Here is a 15,388-nt window from a genome sequence, read left to right on the forward strand (position 1 = left end):
TTGGGACACTTTTTGCCATTGAGATGACTTTAAAAAAAGTGTCCAATAACTCTGAATTCACCCTATAGTATCTACGAAAAAACTAAAATACTGTTAAAAAATCCCTTTTTGTCCCCGAGTCGGATCTCGTATATGAGGTCTAAAGCACAAGTCTTAGTAGGGCAAAGGTGACGAAAGGAACCTAACACTTACTTCTCTGCATTCTTCACCACTTTGGACAGCAGTTTGGATGTGGAGGCTGCTTTCACCAGCTTATTCCTGTTCTCCTCTCCACTGTCCCACGTGCTACTCTGAGAACGCTCCATTCCTCCACCACGCTTTGCACTGCTACCCCTGCTGGAGACGTAAATCACACAAGAAAAACACATTTCATTGGAAAAGGAAGCGATAGCAGAGAAGCTGAAAAACAAGTCCAAAGGGGGGAAGTTAAATATTTAGGTGAGGGGTATCGTGAGTTTGGAGGTAATCAAACTATTCAATCTAGATGGATCTACACCAAAAATAGGTCACAAGTTTGTTCTTCCAATTCTACTTATGCAGGGTCCTCCAAACACAAATTCCCACTCCTCCAATTTGGTTAATTTCAAACAGGAAGCCAGAGGTCAAGCAACGCCCCTTTAAAGTCAAAGATGCATCCCTCAGGTAAAAGATCATGCATAATCCACCCGACGGTTAGTACACACTAGCGAGACACACTTGAAACCCAGTCCTTTGGAAAGTTGCATGATATTGTTTGGGGGTAAAGGCGCCACACAGCCAAGCTAAAGGAAGATAGAGAAGGAAACACATCAGAGATTTAGGAAGGGAAAGTAGAGAAGCGTTCTCCTCAGGCGAAGCTGTGTGCAAGAAGAAAACATTAGCGTACTTGATTTCTGGACCATCCCTTTTATGGGACTGAATGGGAGGCTCGTGTGGGGGATTTAGGGGTAGACAGAAAAGCAAGTAGAGTGTCAATCCATTAATAATGGATAATCATGGAGCCTTCTGGTTACCATCCCTGAGCTTTAGCCACTACGCCACATCTCCCTTCACTGTTAAAAATAAAGGCCGTTTCCACAGTGAAGCCATACATTTTAGGTTTTCCAAAAGATCTCTTCAGTGAACAGCACTTAAAAGATCCATTTTAATGTGAAGAACACTTTAATAATCTATTCCAAAGAACCCTTTTCCACAACGAAGAGCCTTTTGTGGAACAGAAAATTTCCACAGATGTTAAAAGCTTCTTCACAGAACCAAAGATATAACGAATCTTTAAATAGATTAGTACTACATAAACATTTCCTGATAATTAACTCCTATCCACCTCATCCAAGATGGTCATGTTTTTCTTTTTTTCAGTCGAAAAGAAATTAAGGTTTTTGAGGAAAACATTCCAGGATAGTCTCCATATAGTGGACTTCAATGGGAATGCTCAAATTGCAGTTTAAATGCATCTTCAAAGGGCTCGACACGATCTGAGACGACGAATAAGGGTCTTGTTGAGTAAAACGTTCTGCCATTTTATGAAAAACATAATTTATGTACTTTTTTAACCACAAATGCTCATCTTGCACTAGCTCTGCGATGTGCATCCATGACTTCAGAAAAGTCATGGCTAGGTCAGGAGGACTTCCACTTATGTCACGCGTGACCTTTCCAATCTGTCTACGTAATGCCTAAAGTTGTGGGCATGCATCGAAGAGCTAGTGCAAGATGAGCATTTGTGGTTATTTTTTTAAATGACTGATGGTTTTACTAGACAACACCCTTTGCAATGAAACTACAATTTGGACATTCAACCTGTTGGTTCCCGTTGAAGTCCAATTCTGGAATGGTTTCCTTTAAAAACCTTAATTTCTTTTCAACTTAACAAAGGCATGAAAATCTTGGATGACATGTGGGTTAGTGAATGATCAGGATATTTGAATTCTGGAGTGAACTAATCCTTTACGTGTGTAGCGGAGCATATGTAGCTCAGGGAAGCTTTGGTAGAAGTGATCCAGAAACTCGCAGAGGTACACACAAACATTAAAGCCCAAAGTACACTTCGTTTTTTGAGCGCACACTAGGTTGTGTAAAGCGCGCACTGGGAATTTCATCATCGGCATAGTATTTTTCTATCTGCAAGTAATCTGTCTGAACATGCGCATTGAACCTTTTCTGTACAAGTTAAAAAGAAACAGAGAAAAAAACAACAACAACACACTCCTCAACAACAGACAGCCATGTTAATGAGGGCTTGTGTGAGGGAGCTAAGAAATTACTTCTGTGTTTGCGCAAGCTATCAAATGCAATACACTTTGAAAGGCTATGTACGCATGTACTAAATGTTCATGTTCAAACTCAAGAATACTTTGGGCTTAAGGCGATTCAATTGGTCAGAGCTGTAGCATAGTACCTCCAACCTCACCAAACATGGGAGTAAGAGAGGAGGGAAAGGAACGGAGCAGAGCGGACACACTTCCTCATGAAAAACTGGCTTGAGCTCAACATATGGGGCCACTTCTGAGGCATATAGGTTTTATTGATGTCAATCCCTACACATCATGTGTGATAAACGTTGTTAAGTGCACCACAATGCCATCTGCCAATAAAATGACAATGTATTACATTGGTACTAGCTCAACAACACTTGGTCTACGTCAAGGTTTGGTCTACTAACGCCACTAATTGAATTTTGCTGATTAACTGCTTTATTTTACGTGTCTCCAAAGTAAAACAGCATCAACATAGCGCTAACAGAAACCATTCTAGTCTAACATTTATGCTAGTTTTTGCCTTATGAGTCCCGTGACTTTTACTGCACTTTTTATTTCTAAGCCTAAACACATTCCTGCATACAGTATCTTGCATTACTGGTAAAAAAAAAAAATCTAAATTTCTAAATTTAAACATTGTGCTAACCACAATACTCTCTGATGGCGTCTTTGGTTGCGTGAGAGAAGGATTTTTCAAAGTAATGTGACTGTGGTCAGACCCTGGCTAATCATTTTCTTTTTGCATCGTCTGAGAAGCATGGATCGGGCCATGAAATGACATTAAGGGGACGGCTAATTGGATGGGACAGCTTGCAGAGTCGATATCAATAACTCAGCAGGCGGGTTCTTGGGTTATTAAGTACTGACGAGAATGGTGTTAAAGCATTGCTGGGCTAATGTGCTAGCCTGATTACTCTTTGGATTATTAAGCAAGAACTAAGGGTCTGGGCACTGAAGGGACATCACATCTGCTTTCCATTACTTTCCTTCTCTGGGTGGATCGCTCTGAGTGATCCAGAGCGTAACACATTCTGACCTATACTGTCAGACTGATACTAACACGATATTTAGCATAGAGTGAGGGACAAATACTGATGAATGATGGGAAAACAAGATGGAATACAATATTTTGTTTAGATGTAATCAATTTCAGGGCCTGGAAATGAGGTTATCATGATTACTGATTAAAGTCTAAGTGTGTGTATGTACGGCTCCTTCAGTCAAACAGTGATGTGTACTATGTTCGGAAATAAAAATAGCATGTTTTTTTAATTTTTTATGTGAACGTAAGAAAATTTCTACATTGAGCCCTGAGACCAAGTCAGTGTGATTTCAATGTGACTTTACAAAATCTGGATTTTTTTTGGAAATTATGAAAATGAATTGGTATCCCTGCCCTTTCAAATGACTTTAATATGTGCACATTTATGAATATTTTATATATACTAATGCATTCAAAAGTTTGGGGTCAATAAGATTTTTTTTTAAATAAATTAATACTTACATGTGATCCATTACATTTTCATTTTATTTTATTTTTATTAGAAGAACAGAGTTTATTTGAAATGTTTGTATGTATATACGTGTACACATTTCAATTAAGCTCTGTTCTTTTAATGTAAATAAAACAAATAAATATAATGCATTAAATGTTTCATGAGTATCAAATCATCTTATGAGAATGATTTCTGAAGGATCATGTGACACCGAAAACCGGTGTTTAAAATGGTGAAAACATATTTCACATTATTACTGTTTTTACTGTATTTTTGATCAAATAAATGCAGCCTTGGTGAGCAGTAGAGACTTCACTCAAAGCATTAAAAATCTCCAAACCTTTGAATGACATTTTATATATATGTATGTGTGTGTGTTTATATATATATATATATATATATATATATATATATATATATATATATATATATATATATATATAAAACATAGTTTTTTAACTTATAATACTTATCAGTAAGTAGAAGTGAATTCATTCTATCTCATCCAAGGCTTAGAACATTTAGTTAATAAGTGTTTGTAATTCCCAATGGAGAAAATGAATGGGGAAAATACTTCCGGAACACAGGCAGATAAAAAGCAGTCACTGCGCTGTATTGATCTTGATATTGATTGAGGAAGCATGTCAGCCCTGCCCCTTGGCTGTACGTCAATAGGTTGCGAAACCACTGCAAGCAGATTGCCAAACGCCATTCGAACACTGCCAGAAATCGCACGGCTGTTGGGAGGAACCTTTTGGCCGGGGTCGACCCCTTGTTCTCCGAGGCTTGTCTTTGGGGCTGTGGGGGATGAGGGGAGGGGGGGTTGCTGGAAGGGGACGGGGCCTGAGGGGTGCTGGGCGCTGAGGGGGGTTTATCGTTACTCTGTGGCTCCTCTTTCTCCTTGATCCCCTCCATCGGAAGCTTGTCTTTTTTCCGCTCTCCACCACTGTGAAAATAACATGCAGGTAAACAAGTTCTGATACACACGAAAAGATGAGAGCCGAGCGGCTCAACACTGAGCTCAAACACTGTTTCTGCAGGCTGAAAGAATAGCACACATTAAACAGAGCATCTGTTTGGACAAACATTTCAATATGGCGTCAGTGCAGTCGTCAATATTGACTCATCCTCATTTTCCCACAACTAGACTGTACAGGTCTAGTTTTAATGTGTTTATCTTTTAAAAAAAGAATTATGTTTACCTTTAAGGCTATGTCTACATTAATCCAGAAATGGCATTTTTAACAGTTTCCTTTAGCAACACTGTGAAAGTCAATAGCACATTTACAAAGCTTAGAAAGATAGATATTCACCCAGTGCTTAATATTCATTTTGGCTAGTGGTTTTCCAAAGTTACTAGCCACTAAACATTTTCCACCGATCGCACTTGACATCAATACAATGGGGGAAAACTGCCATTTGGATATTTTTTATATTATCTCATAATTTGGCTGCGGGTTTATTAGGCTGCTGTCACTTTAAGAGCTGACACACGGCTCCATTATACATGTTTTCTTTCTTAACGGTTTATGTTCACTTAAAACAGAACTGACTGCTTTTGTGTGAATACGCACCAAGACCGGCATTTTGGCATTATTTTGTGTTAGGGCTGCACGATTATTTGGAATCGAACCGCAATCGCGATTTGGCTCATGTGCGATTACAAAAGTGCAATTTTAATGAAATAAATATATGCCCAGCTTTAGTGAAGAGCAGCTCTGTGATCAATAGTAAACGCTGCTCCGTCTCAAAGGCTGAGTTTGAGTCACTTATAACATGTGTTTGAAAGAGTAACACACGTCAAAAATATTCACAAACTAGTGAAACGAATCTCGTCACAGAATAAGACAATGTATTATTTTACAGTATTCGTCACAGTGATGAAGTTGATTAGCACTGCATTATAATATATAATCCACCCAGGATATAATAAGTTGCAGAATAATCGCAATTAGATATTTTCCCTGAATCATGCAGCCCTATTTTGTGTGCATTCGACTGTTTAAGCGCAATAACTAGTGAAAAAGAACTCAATTTAGTACTGAAAGGCTGCTTTATGTGCGCACACTTTGGGTTTGAGAACAAAAGCTGCAAGAATGAGTAAAATTATGCGCAATACACTCAATCCTATGCTGAATTTCAAACCCTGTAACACCACCAATATTCATCCGGATATCGGCGCAAAAGAAACGAGTGAGTGAGGGGACGAGGGTTTGTGCGTAACTCACTGGCGTAGAGATGAGAGAGAGAGAGATGCCAATGAAAATCAACAGAAACTGCTGAAATTGGCGGATGTTACTCTCAAGCCCTGCATCTATCAGTGCAATGCAAAAAAAACAAAAAAGTGTTTTTAAATGTATCCACTTCGGAGAGCACATTCAAAAAGCTCAGTTTTCACTGGATACAAACGCTGTCTCAGAGAGGCTGTAGAGAAAAAGATGTGTTATCAAATGTATACGGATTAATGTAGACATAGCCCTAGTTCAGTGTTTCCCAAACCCATCCTGGAGGTTTGCCGCTTCTTCTAAATTTGATTATCTCTCTAATCTTTATGACGCTGTCCACCGATGAGCTGATGATTTGAGCCAGGTGCGTACGTGGGGAAACATTGCTAAGCGATTTTGCTTGGGCACTTTCCCATTGAGAATGGGCAACACATTTCTATCTGGATACTTTAGATCGGCTGAGGGCCCTGTGTGTCACTTGATGGCCGGTTAACGACAAAATTGCCCATTGTTAAAAAAGGTTCCCCGTGAACCTTTACACACCTGGTTCAAATCACAGCTCATCAGTGGACAATCATGAACTGAAACGGGGCCGAGACATCCAAAACGTGTAGAGGTGGCTTCGAGATCATTTGCATGTTTCAGTTGTGTGTGTGTGTGTGTGTTACCTCTTGGCGGCGGAGGAGAATGTCTCTTTTCTGGCTATAGACACCGTGGAAGTATCTCTGTGAGATTTGCGGCCGCTGGAACTGCCATTGGCAATGCAGGACATTGAGTAAGCCTCACGCATCGCGGCCTGACCTGCAGGAAACACATCACACACCAGTCAAAACCATGACTGAAATCTGAGGAACATCGGCCATTTTCTTTACTAAATTTACGTCCACTATAGAAATTTCCAGATGCTTCAGTGATTTCAGATTCTATTGATTTCTACGACTTTTGCATGTTTGAAAATCCTGAAATGAAACCTGATTACCGGTCAGGAGAGACAGAGAGACAAGGCCGACAGACAGAGGACGATGTCTGGCTAAAATAGGGCAGCATCCAGACAAGTTAACTGGATTAGTGGTCTGATTTACAAATCCACCACTGATGATTCAAGAAAACATCATTGGTAACTCTTTAGCTTAGGGTCCAATTCTCACTGGTAAATAGTAGCTTATTATCATGTAAAGCTATAACTAGGATAATGGCTTTTTATTAGTATTTATAAAGCACATATCATCATGTGACACTGTAATGATACTAAGAATTCAGCTTTTAAATCACAGGAATAAATTACAATTTAAAATGTATTACAATAGAAAACAGCTATTTTAAATTGTAATAATATTTCACTGTTTTACTGTATTTTGATGAAGTCAATGTAGATTTGGGAGTATTAAAGACTTATAAAACATATACCAACACCCAAACTTTTCTTAACATACAATGGGCTCCAAAAGATCAGACCAGAAAAGATAGAGATTTGCTTTGCATTTGAACCTGATTTTGAATGCAAAATGCTACTGTGCCACTATTTAGTGGTCTTTTAAAGGTCTTTAACCATTTTTATGGGTCAAGAAATTATCAAGAATTGCACAAATACTGTAGATAAAGACAGCTGGTACAGAATAGCCGTCCAAACTTGCAGACAGGAAGAAGAGTCAGTGTTCTCCCACTCAATATTAATGGCTTCAAGCTGTTCATGAGTAGTTGAGAAATGTCTCCTAGTTTGTTTGAATTTAAAGTAAGACCAAATGTTCACTATAAGGTTTAAATCTGGACTCTGACCAGGCCAAGACATGGGCCTGATGGACTTGTTCTTAAGCCACGTCTTGGTTGTCTTTACAATTTGGTAAGGAGCATCTTCTTGTCACCTCTTTCATTCGTGGAAAGCAAACCATTCTGCAATATTCTCCTGTACTCTGAAGCATTCAACGACTTTTCAGATGCATTTATTATTATATTTCTATTTCTCAGAGAACTTTTGAAGACACCGCTCTTGAGCATCACCATAGATCATCATTCTCATATTCTGCCCAAAACTTCAGTCTGCCTTTGATGTTAGATGTCGCTGAGACAGCAATGGCTTTTTTAGTAGAGTGTTTGCTTACATTTTGCTAATTTTCTGACCAATAATTTGTGGTTAAGACAGTTAAAAGCGTAGTATTTATACATGCTAATGCAAAAATATGAATGAAATTAAAGCTGCAAGCAGCGACAAAGGGCCCTATCCCCCGGTGTCTTCAGGAAAACAGAGCATAGTGGGCAATATTCACTCAAGAATATTAAAATAGGAGGACTACGTCAGTGATTTGTATTTGGCACACTTCCTGCCACCCGCTGGTGGCACTATGACTAAGTACATTTTGCATTGTAGATGTCTTCAGGTCAGGACTCTTATCAAACTCTTATGTGAAGTTTGAGGCAGATTGGACATTATATGCCTGAGTTACGACAACTTCCTGTTTCACGGCGAAACATCCGATTCTGTCAGACCGCCACGGACACGGCCTTCAGCGTAAACTCAAGACCTTCACAATTTAACATCACTTAGGCCTTATGATTAGAATGACCAAATATTATGTTGTTCTGGATAAATCTCTAGGCGGATATTTTTTTTCTGTTTAAGTACAATCGGAAAAAAAGAAAATAGCAAAAAACAAACAAACAAGAAATAACAAAAACTGCAAATATTTTGCAGAGAAAATTCTAAATATCTGACTTCCTCTTAAGTTTTCAGATTTTACTCCATGGGACTTGTTTGTACACTGTAAAAAATGTCTTGGTTTTTGTTGGTTTAACTTAAAATTGTGAGTTTATTGAAATAAAAAATTTGAGTTTATACAATGAAGGAAATGTGTTTAATAAATAGAAACTCAAAATATTATTGTATCTGAACCACATAAAAAATTTGATAAATCATGAAAATAGCACAATTTGGCATGTTTCACTGCTTCATCAGAAATAAAACACACACAATTACCCAATATGCTAACAAAATCTTTTAATAATATTTGAATAAAGGTTGTCGAATCTCAAAAAATGTTCATTGTATTAAAATAATTTTTTTAATTTCAATGAACTAAAAATTAAGGGAACCAGGTAACTTTTTTTCAGTGTATGTATTGGGCTGTTACATGGGTCTACCAAGTTTCATACTTGTATGTCAAAGATAGCGCAAATGCCGCTTAATTTAAATTCTACAGGTGGCGCTATCGAGCCATTTTGCCACACCTAATTCTGAAATCTATATCAAACATAAATTTTCACTATTTCTGACGCATGTGCAGTTTCATGAGTTTTCAAACATGTTAAGGCACTCAAAAATGTAATTCATTTCAGAGAAGAAGACAATTCTTCGAGCGATTCCAGTAGGGTCCTCACGCCTAATCTGAACAGAATAAACAGCAGCGAGTCGAGTTAAACTGGCCCTGGTTGTCCTGTAATGCTTAAGAACAGACTGATTGTGGTATGGGATTATCCCGCTAAACTTCAGTGCCATGATTGCCACGGTTTGCATCAGCCATGCTATTTAAAGCTGTCTCTGAGCGGCCTGCGTGTGTAAATGTCTGATTTAGGCAGTCCTCGCCGGTCTCCTCGCTGGACCCCTCTGCCTGTGCAGTTATTGTGTGACGGCACCCTCGGCCCTTGTGTGGACTCAAATGATTGATTTTCTCCAGGGCACGCGCACGTGTGTGTATTATCTCAGGAGGCGGCGATGCGATGTCAGAACCACACGGCTCCGTTTCACGCTCCATTAGCCCACAACAAAAACACGCAGTGTGTGGCTGACCTCTTCAGATCGCTGAGAGAATGTGTGTGACGCGTGTGTTTGAACAAACCGCTCTAAACAAAACTACTACCGCTCACATCCAAGATCCAGAATTCCCCTCGGGCTCGTTTCATTAAAATGCAATCAGGATGTTCAAAGTTATTAAATAAATATTTAAATGTACCAATTGACCAATATATTAATCAAGTCGTCTCCTTGGTTTACAGTTCCAGCCCCACACAGAATCTGCCGGTTCTCTGTTTATTTTCTGTGATGACTTTATTAGAAAATCTGCAGAATCCTGTGAATGGATTAAAAACCGAGCCGAGAGTTTACTCTTATTGGCTAGGGCTACAGTGAACGATTATTTTCATAATCAACTGATTCAACATTATTTTGGAGCAACTGAACTTCTATTAATCTTTTGTATTAATACAAAAGGCGGCAGCGGCTCAGTGGTTCATGTAGACTGTCTACAAACCGGTGTCATGACAAATGGTCCCCTGTAAAATTGTGTCCGCTTATAGGACCCCAGAGTGATGCTATTGTTCTATTGGCTGAAAGAACTTTTAATAGGTAATCTGTTCAGAGCCTGATTACAATTCTTACAAAATCTCGTTTTGTCATACAAGCGTCACAATGTTCACCCTCAAATAGGTTATAATTAAGGAAACTGAATCATTCACACTTCGATGTTTGTTCTCAGATTTGTATCTCAGTAATAGAAAGCTCACACTGTTGTCAAAAGTCACGACAGATCATGCTATAGACCAAAAAAATAATTAATGCACGTGTGTTTACTGAGATGGCTTTCATGGACAGAGTTTGAGCATTTAAGCATAAGATAACCTTCTTCCTGTGTACAGTACTGTACTGTCTCTCTCTGTGTGTGCGTGTGTGTGTGTGTGTGTTCGTCTGTGTCTAGTCAGCTCAGCCTCACAGGAAGTCCTTACATGACCCAACTCCAACAGGAAACCAAGGAAATATCTGCCTTCCATCAGAAGCCTGTTCTTCTCCAAAAGCCCTGGCGCTCTCCATCACCCTCATGCTTTAAATACAGCAAACAACTATAAAGTCCTACTTAATGACATTCAGTGATCTACATATGAACAAAGACACTCTTATTAGCAATAAAAAACACCTCAGAAACAGTCAAAATAAAGCACACCGCCTGACTAACCCAGACATCTCGCAAAAGTAAGTCGAGTTGTCCAGCGATATTTATCAGATCAACGGCAGAGAAACGCATTCAAGCACAGCACTGAGCGGCGAGCCGGAGAGACACCGGCGCTTCACTTATCCTCAGTGAATCGAGCCCTTTCACAGATACAGGACTGAGGTTTGGGAGAGCACTTGAGTGGAAAGAGTGAGAGTTTGGGGAAAGATACTAGTGTGGGGATTATGGGAAATGAGGGGGAATAGATATGAGATTGAGCAGTGAGTCAGCCTTGAAAGTCAAGTCAACATGCGGAGAACCAATGAGAAATAAAGGAGTAAAAGTCGGGATAAAGGACACAGCGAGGAAACATGGGCAGTGGAAAAACAAGAGAGAGAATGAGAATAGTGGGAAAAAATGAGAAACATGCTGCGCTATTTAAAATAAATATATATTTTCTAAAAATATGTATTATTGTATAACACAAATAAGTGGCTTTACCTAAAGTATTGCATATTTTGTCATACAGAAACACACATTTGAAAATAAAGACTATGAGTTACACATTTTCTGATATTAATAACATTTAATTTTAATAATACCTAATTTATACACCATAGTTCAAGCGTTTGGGGTCGGTAAAATGTTCTTCTGCTTACAAAGGCTGCATTTATTTGATGAAAAATACAGTAAAAATGGCAATTTTGTGAAACATTATTATAATTGAAAATAATAGTTTTTTTTTATGTGAATATATAGTGAAGTGTGATTTATTCCTGTGGTCAAAGCTGAATTTATCATCATTCCTCCAGTCTTCAGTGTCATGATCCTTCACTAATCATTCTCAGATGAGGATCTGATGATCAACACACACGTTTGCTATTATCAGTGATGAAAACAGTTGTGCTGCTTGATTTTGTGACAAGCATGATAAAAAGTTCAAAAGTTTGTAATATTATAAATGCCTCTACTGTCACTTCTGATCAATTTATCGCATGCTTGCTGAATAAAAGTATTTCTTTAGCGTTTAGAGTTTAGCCTACAAGGTAAAATATTTAGACAGCAGGACTTGGAACTGCTTAACAGATATTCAATCAGGCTCCTAATTTATTAAAATAAGTTATATTTAACATAAGCCCCATGTTGGGAGTCAAAGCATCGTCTGGAAGTCCAGTAGTTGCAGATTGAAGAGCAGATAGATCACATTTAACTCAAAATCTAAATAGTTTTACGCTGGAATCCACCATCCTTTCTTTTAATGATCACAGTGAAGATCCAAATGTAAAATCTGATATTGATATTTATCATATTTAAAACAAAAGCACAATAGATAATAAATCAGGAAGAATAATCTGTCATTCATCTTTGGTCTTTTTTTTTAGTCATGACTGAGTCTGTATGCTTACAGTAAATATTATTGTGAGGTTTGTTTTGGCAATTAGCTTCCAGTTTTGATGACTATTGCTGTAAAATGTGGAAAACAGTCATAATAAAAAATGAGTAGTGTTGCCGTCCAAACTGTGTGTTGAGTCAGAGCTTGGCCGTCTTTCTTTGGGTTTTGTCTGGCAATCGCTGTGCAGGGCTTGGATTTGTATTTTGTTTAGAGGCTTGGTTTCGTTTTGCCCGTTTGCATTGCTCACTGCCTCAGAATTGTTATTTATTTCTTTTTATTTGATAAAGTTGTTTCCAGCCTCAGCCCCAGCCGTGTACATGAATCCCCAATGACCAGCTCCTTTACACACAGCAGATCAAATATTTGCACACACACATCCTCTTTCATACTCACTCTACACCAGTGTTGGCTGTAATTAGTTACTGTATTTTAACTAATTTTCCCTTGACAAAGTAAAGTCAGGGATTACTCTTATTTTTTCTGTAATTTAATTACAGTTACTTCACAAGTATTTGAACTAAATACTAAATATAATTATACATAATACAATAGTGGACTTAACATCAACATTTAAAGTCTAACTTTTAAATGCATGTTTTTATGTATCCTTCTCACATTTGTAATACTTTGGTCAGTTAATAAGAGTAATGTGTGTAGTTTTATATTATTTATTTGAATGAATTAAAAGAGCCGTTTATGTCTATCCTTGAATCGCTTAACTCAAGGTTGATATAGGATTTAGAAAGTAATTAGTAATAAGTAATAAAATACTTTTAGGAGAGAGTAATGTGTACAGTAATCTAATTACACTATTGAAGATGTCATTAGTAACTAATAATTAATAACTTTTTTAGAGTAACTTTAAGCAACCAAAACTGCTCTACACAAACACTACAGTTAAGGTGCGTCACATTAGACCGAGGGGATAAACATATAGTATAATAATTAATATATAATAAAATACACTGGGGTTCAAAGGTTTGGCACAATTAAGAAGCATTTGAAATAAGTCTCTTATGCACCACCAATGCTTCAATTATTTGATGAAGAATACAGTTAAACAGTAATATTGTGAAATATTATATTGTTTTCGGTTTGAATTCATCATAAAATGTAATTTATTCCTCTGATTGAAAGCTGAATTTTTAGCATCATCTCCAGTCCATTCTAACATTCTGAATTATCAGTAACTAGCTTAATTATAATTAATGATGGTTCTTATTATTATCCATATGGAAAACAGTTTTTGCTTCTTAATATATTTGAGGAAACTGTGAACATTTAAAGCTACACTGTGTAACGTTTTTAGTTTATTCTTAGCTAAAAACGCTTAATTCTTTCAAAAATATATGTGGTCATTAATGTATATTTACTTCTTTCAAGTAATAAAGTTAAGTATTCTCATAAGGTTATAATATGCCGTTGAAAATACATACGGGTGAGGGGTTCGAATGCCGGTCGCCATGTTGCTCCTCCATCTTGAAAGTACAGTAGCCAAAGAGGGACATACCCGTAAATTCAAGCTTCGCCTTTCGCATTTTAACACTCGATGGCACCGTGTCGAATGTGAAGAGGGGGATTGCCATGTTAATCTTGGACTAAATCGGCCACCGTAGGAGTTAAAACGAAATCAGAATCGAGAGGAACAGAAACTAATATTCACTGGAATATATCACACAGTGTAGCTTTAAGTTGAGGATTCTTTGATTTATTTGTTTGGAAAAGAAATCGTTTGTAACATTATAAATGTCTTTATTGTCACAAATCAATTTAAATGCATCCTTGCTGAATAAAAGTATACCATTTTTATTGTTTTAAAAGATCTTACTTACCCTAAACTTTTAAATGGTAGTGTATCATGGCTTCCACCAAAATATGAAGCAGCAAAATGGTTCTTAACACCAAAAATCATAAATGTTTCTTCATATGAGAATGATTTCTGAAGGATCATGTGACACTGAAGACTGGAGTAATGATTTATTCTTCAGATATTCCCCTTCAAATGCAATAAGTATCAGCGGTGTGCAAAGTGAACCATATTTGGGTTTCCACCATTGAAAATGGGTAATATTCAACAAATAGAGCCGCACTGGGATCCCCAAGTCTATGGGATTTAACCAGATAGGATGTTGAAATGAAGATTACAAAAGAAAAGTTTATTAAGAATCAGAATCTAGAAGGATATTAAGATATCTTTAATACATTTTGAGTGACAGGTACACAAACTTTTGGAAAAACAATAATTATGGCACAAGACAGGCATATTCTATATACAATTGAGTTGATAGGGGGAAAAAAAAACTAGATACATTTCTATTTTCAACATTATTTGTTGTTCAGCTATTCAGCTATAAAAGAGAGCAGTATCAGTCATGCACAGAGAGATCCACATTTGGTTTCTGACCACTGAAAAGGTGTACAATTGACCAATTTGCTCATGGAGCAGCATTAATATCTCCATATCTCTGGGACTGAACCATATATGGCCTTTAAAATGGACATACTAAACGAAATGTGTGTTAAAAACTAAACTCTAAAATTATATTAAGATATCTTTAATATTTCTTGGCATGTAAACCCGGGGCAAAAAGGGTGCTTTTTCCCATTTTTGAACTGTCACCATTGGCCTTCAGTGAAACAAAACTTGCTGAAGTAAACAGATTTAACTAATAGACCTACAAATCTCTGTGTAAAAATAAAATAATAATGCTATCATCTTTCTTAAGTCATTTTTACCCCTCTGTAACCTGACTCCAAATCATGTGAACGTGTCATTTTGACTCCCGTCTACAAAACAAAACAGTAAATATCCATCCATTATATTTAATATTTTTGCTAGGACGTTTTGCTCATCAGAGTTTATGTTTGTCTTCAGAAAAAATATAAACAAAATCAAAAATTTGAGCCGGGGACATTTCTGAAATTTGAAACCCTACTGTATTTTTCATCAAATGAATGCAGCCTGGTAAGCATAATAATAATTATTCCAAACTTTTGACCACCGGTGTATGTATAAAACGTATAGTAAAATAATAATAAAAATCAAACTGCCAATCCCAGGTCTGCATTTTTAAAATCAAAAACCTGGAAAAACAATTAACTTGAGGCCTGGAAAAGCAAG

The 15,388-nt window shown here is 37.3% G+C and overlaps 1 protein-coding gene across 6 annotated transcripts in view; it reads right to left on the reverse strand.

Moving 5' to 3' along the window:
* LOC137045653 (echinoderm microtubule-associated protein-like 4) overlaps positions 1-15,388 on the reverse strand; it is a 130,990-nt gene that overhangs the window by 46,793 nt on the left and 68,809 nt on the right. For 3 of the 6 annotated variants that reach the window (XM_067422456.1, XM_067422455.1, XM_067422453.1), the window contains exons 3-5: positions 6,627-6,759; positions 4,485-4,679; positions 193-336 (exon numbers count right to left, since the gene is read on the reverse strand). In XM_067422456.1, coding sequence (XP_067278557.1) covers positions 193-336; positions 4,485-4,679; positions 6,627-6,759 — 472 coding nt within the window. The remainder of the gene's footprint in view (positions 1-192; positions 337-4,484; positions 4,680-6,626; positions 6,760-15,388) is intronic. The other 3 variants (XM_067422454.1, XM_067422458.1, XM_067422457.1) reach the window with 3 other exon arrangements.

This window comes from Pseudorasbora parva, chromosome 17, assembly GCF_024679245.1.
Source record: "Pseudorasbora parva isolate DD20220531a chromosome 17, ASM2467924v1, whole genome shotgun sequence".
Taxonomy (NCBI): domain Eukaryota; kingdom Metazoa; phylum Chordata; class Actinopteri; order Cypriniformes; family Gobionidae; genus Pseudorasbora; species Pseudorasbora parva.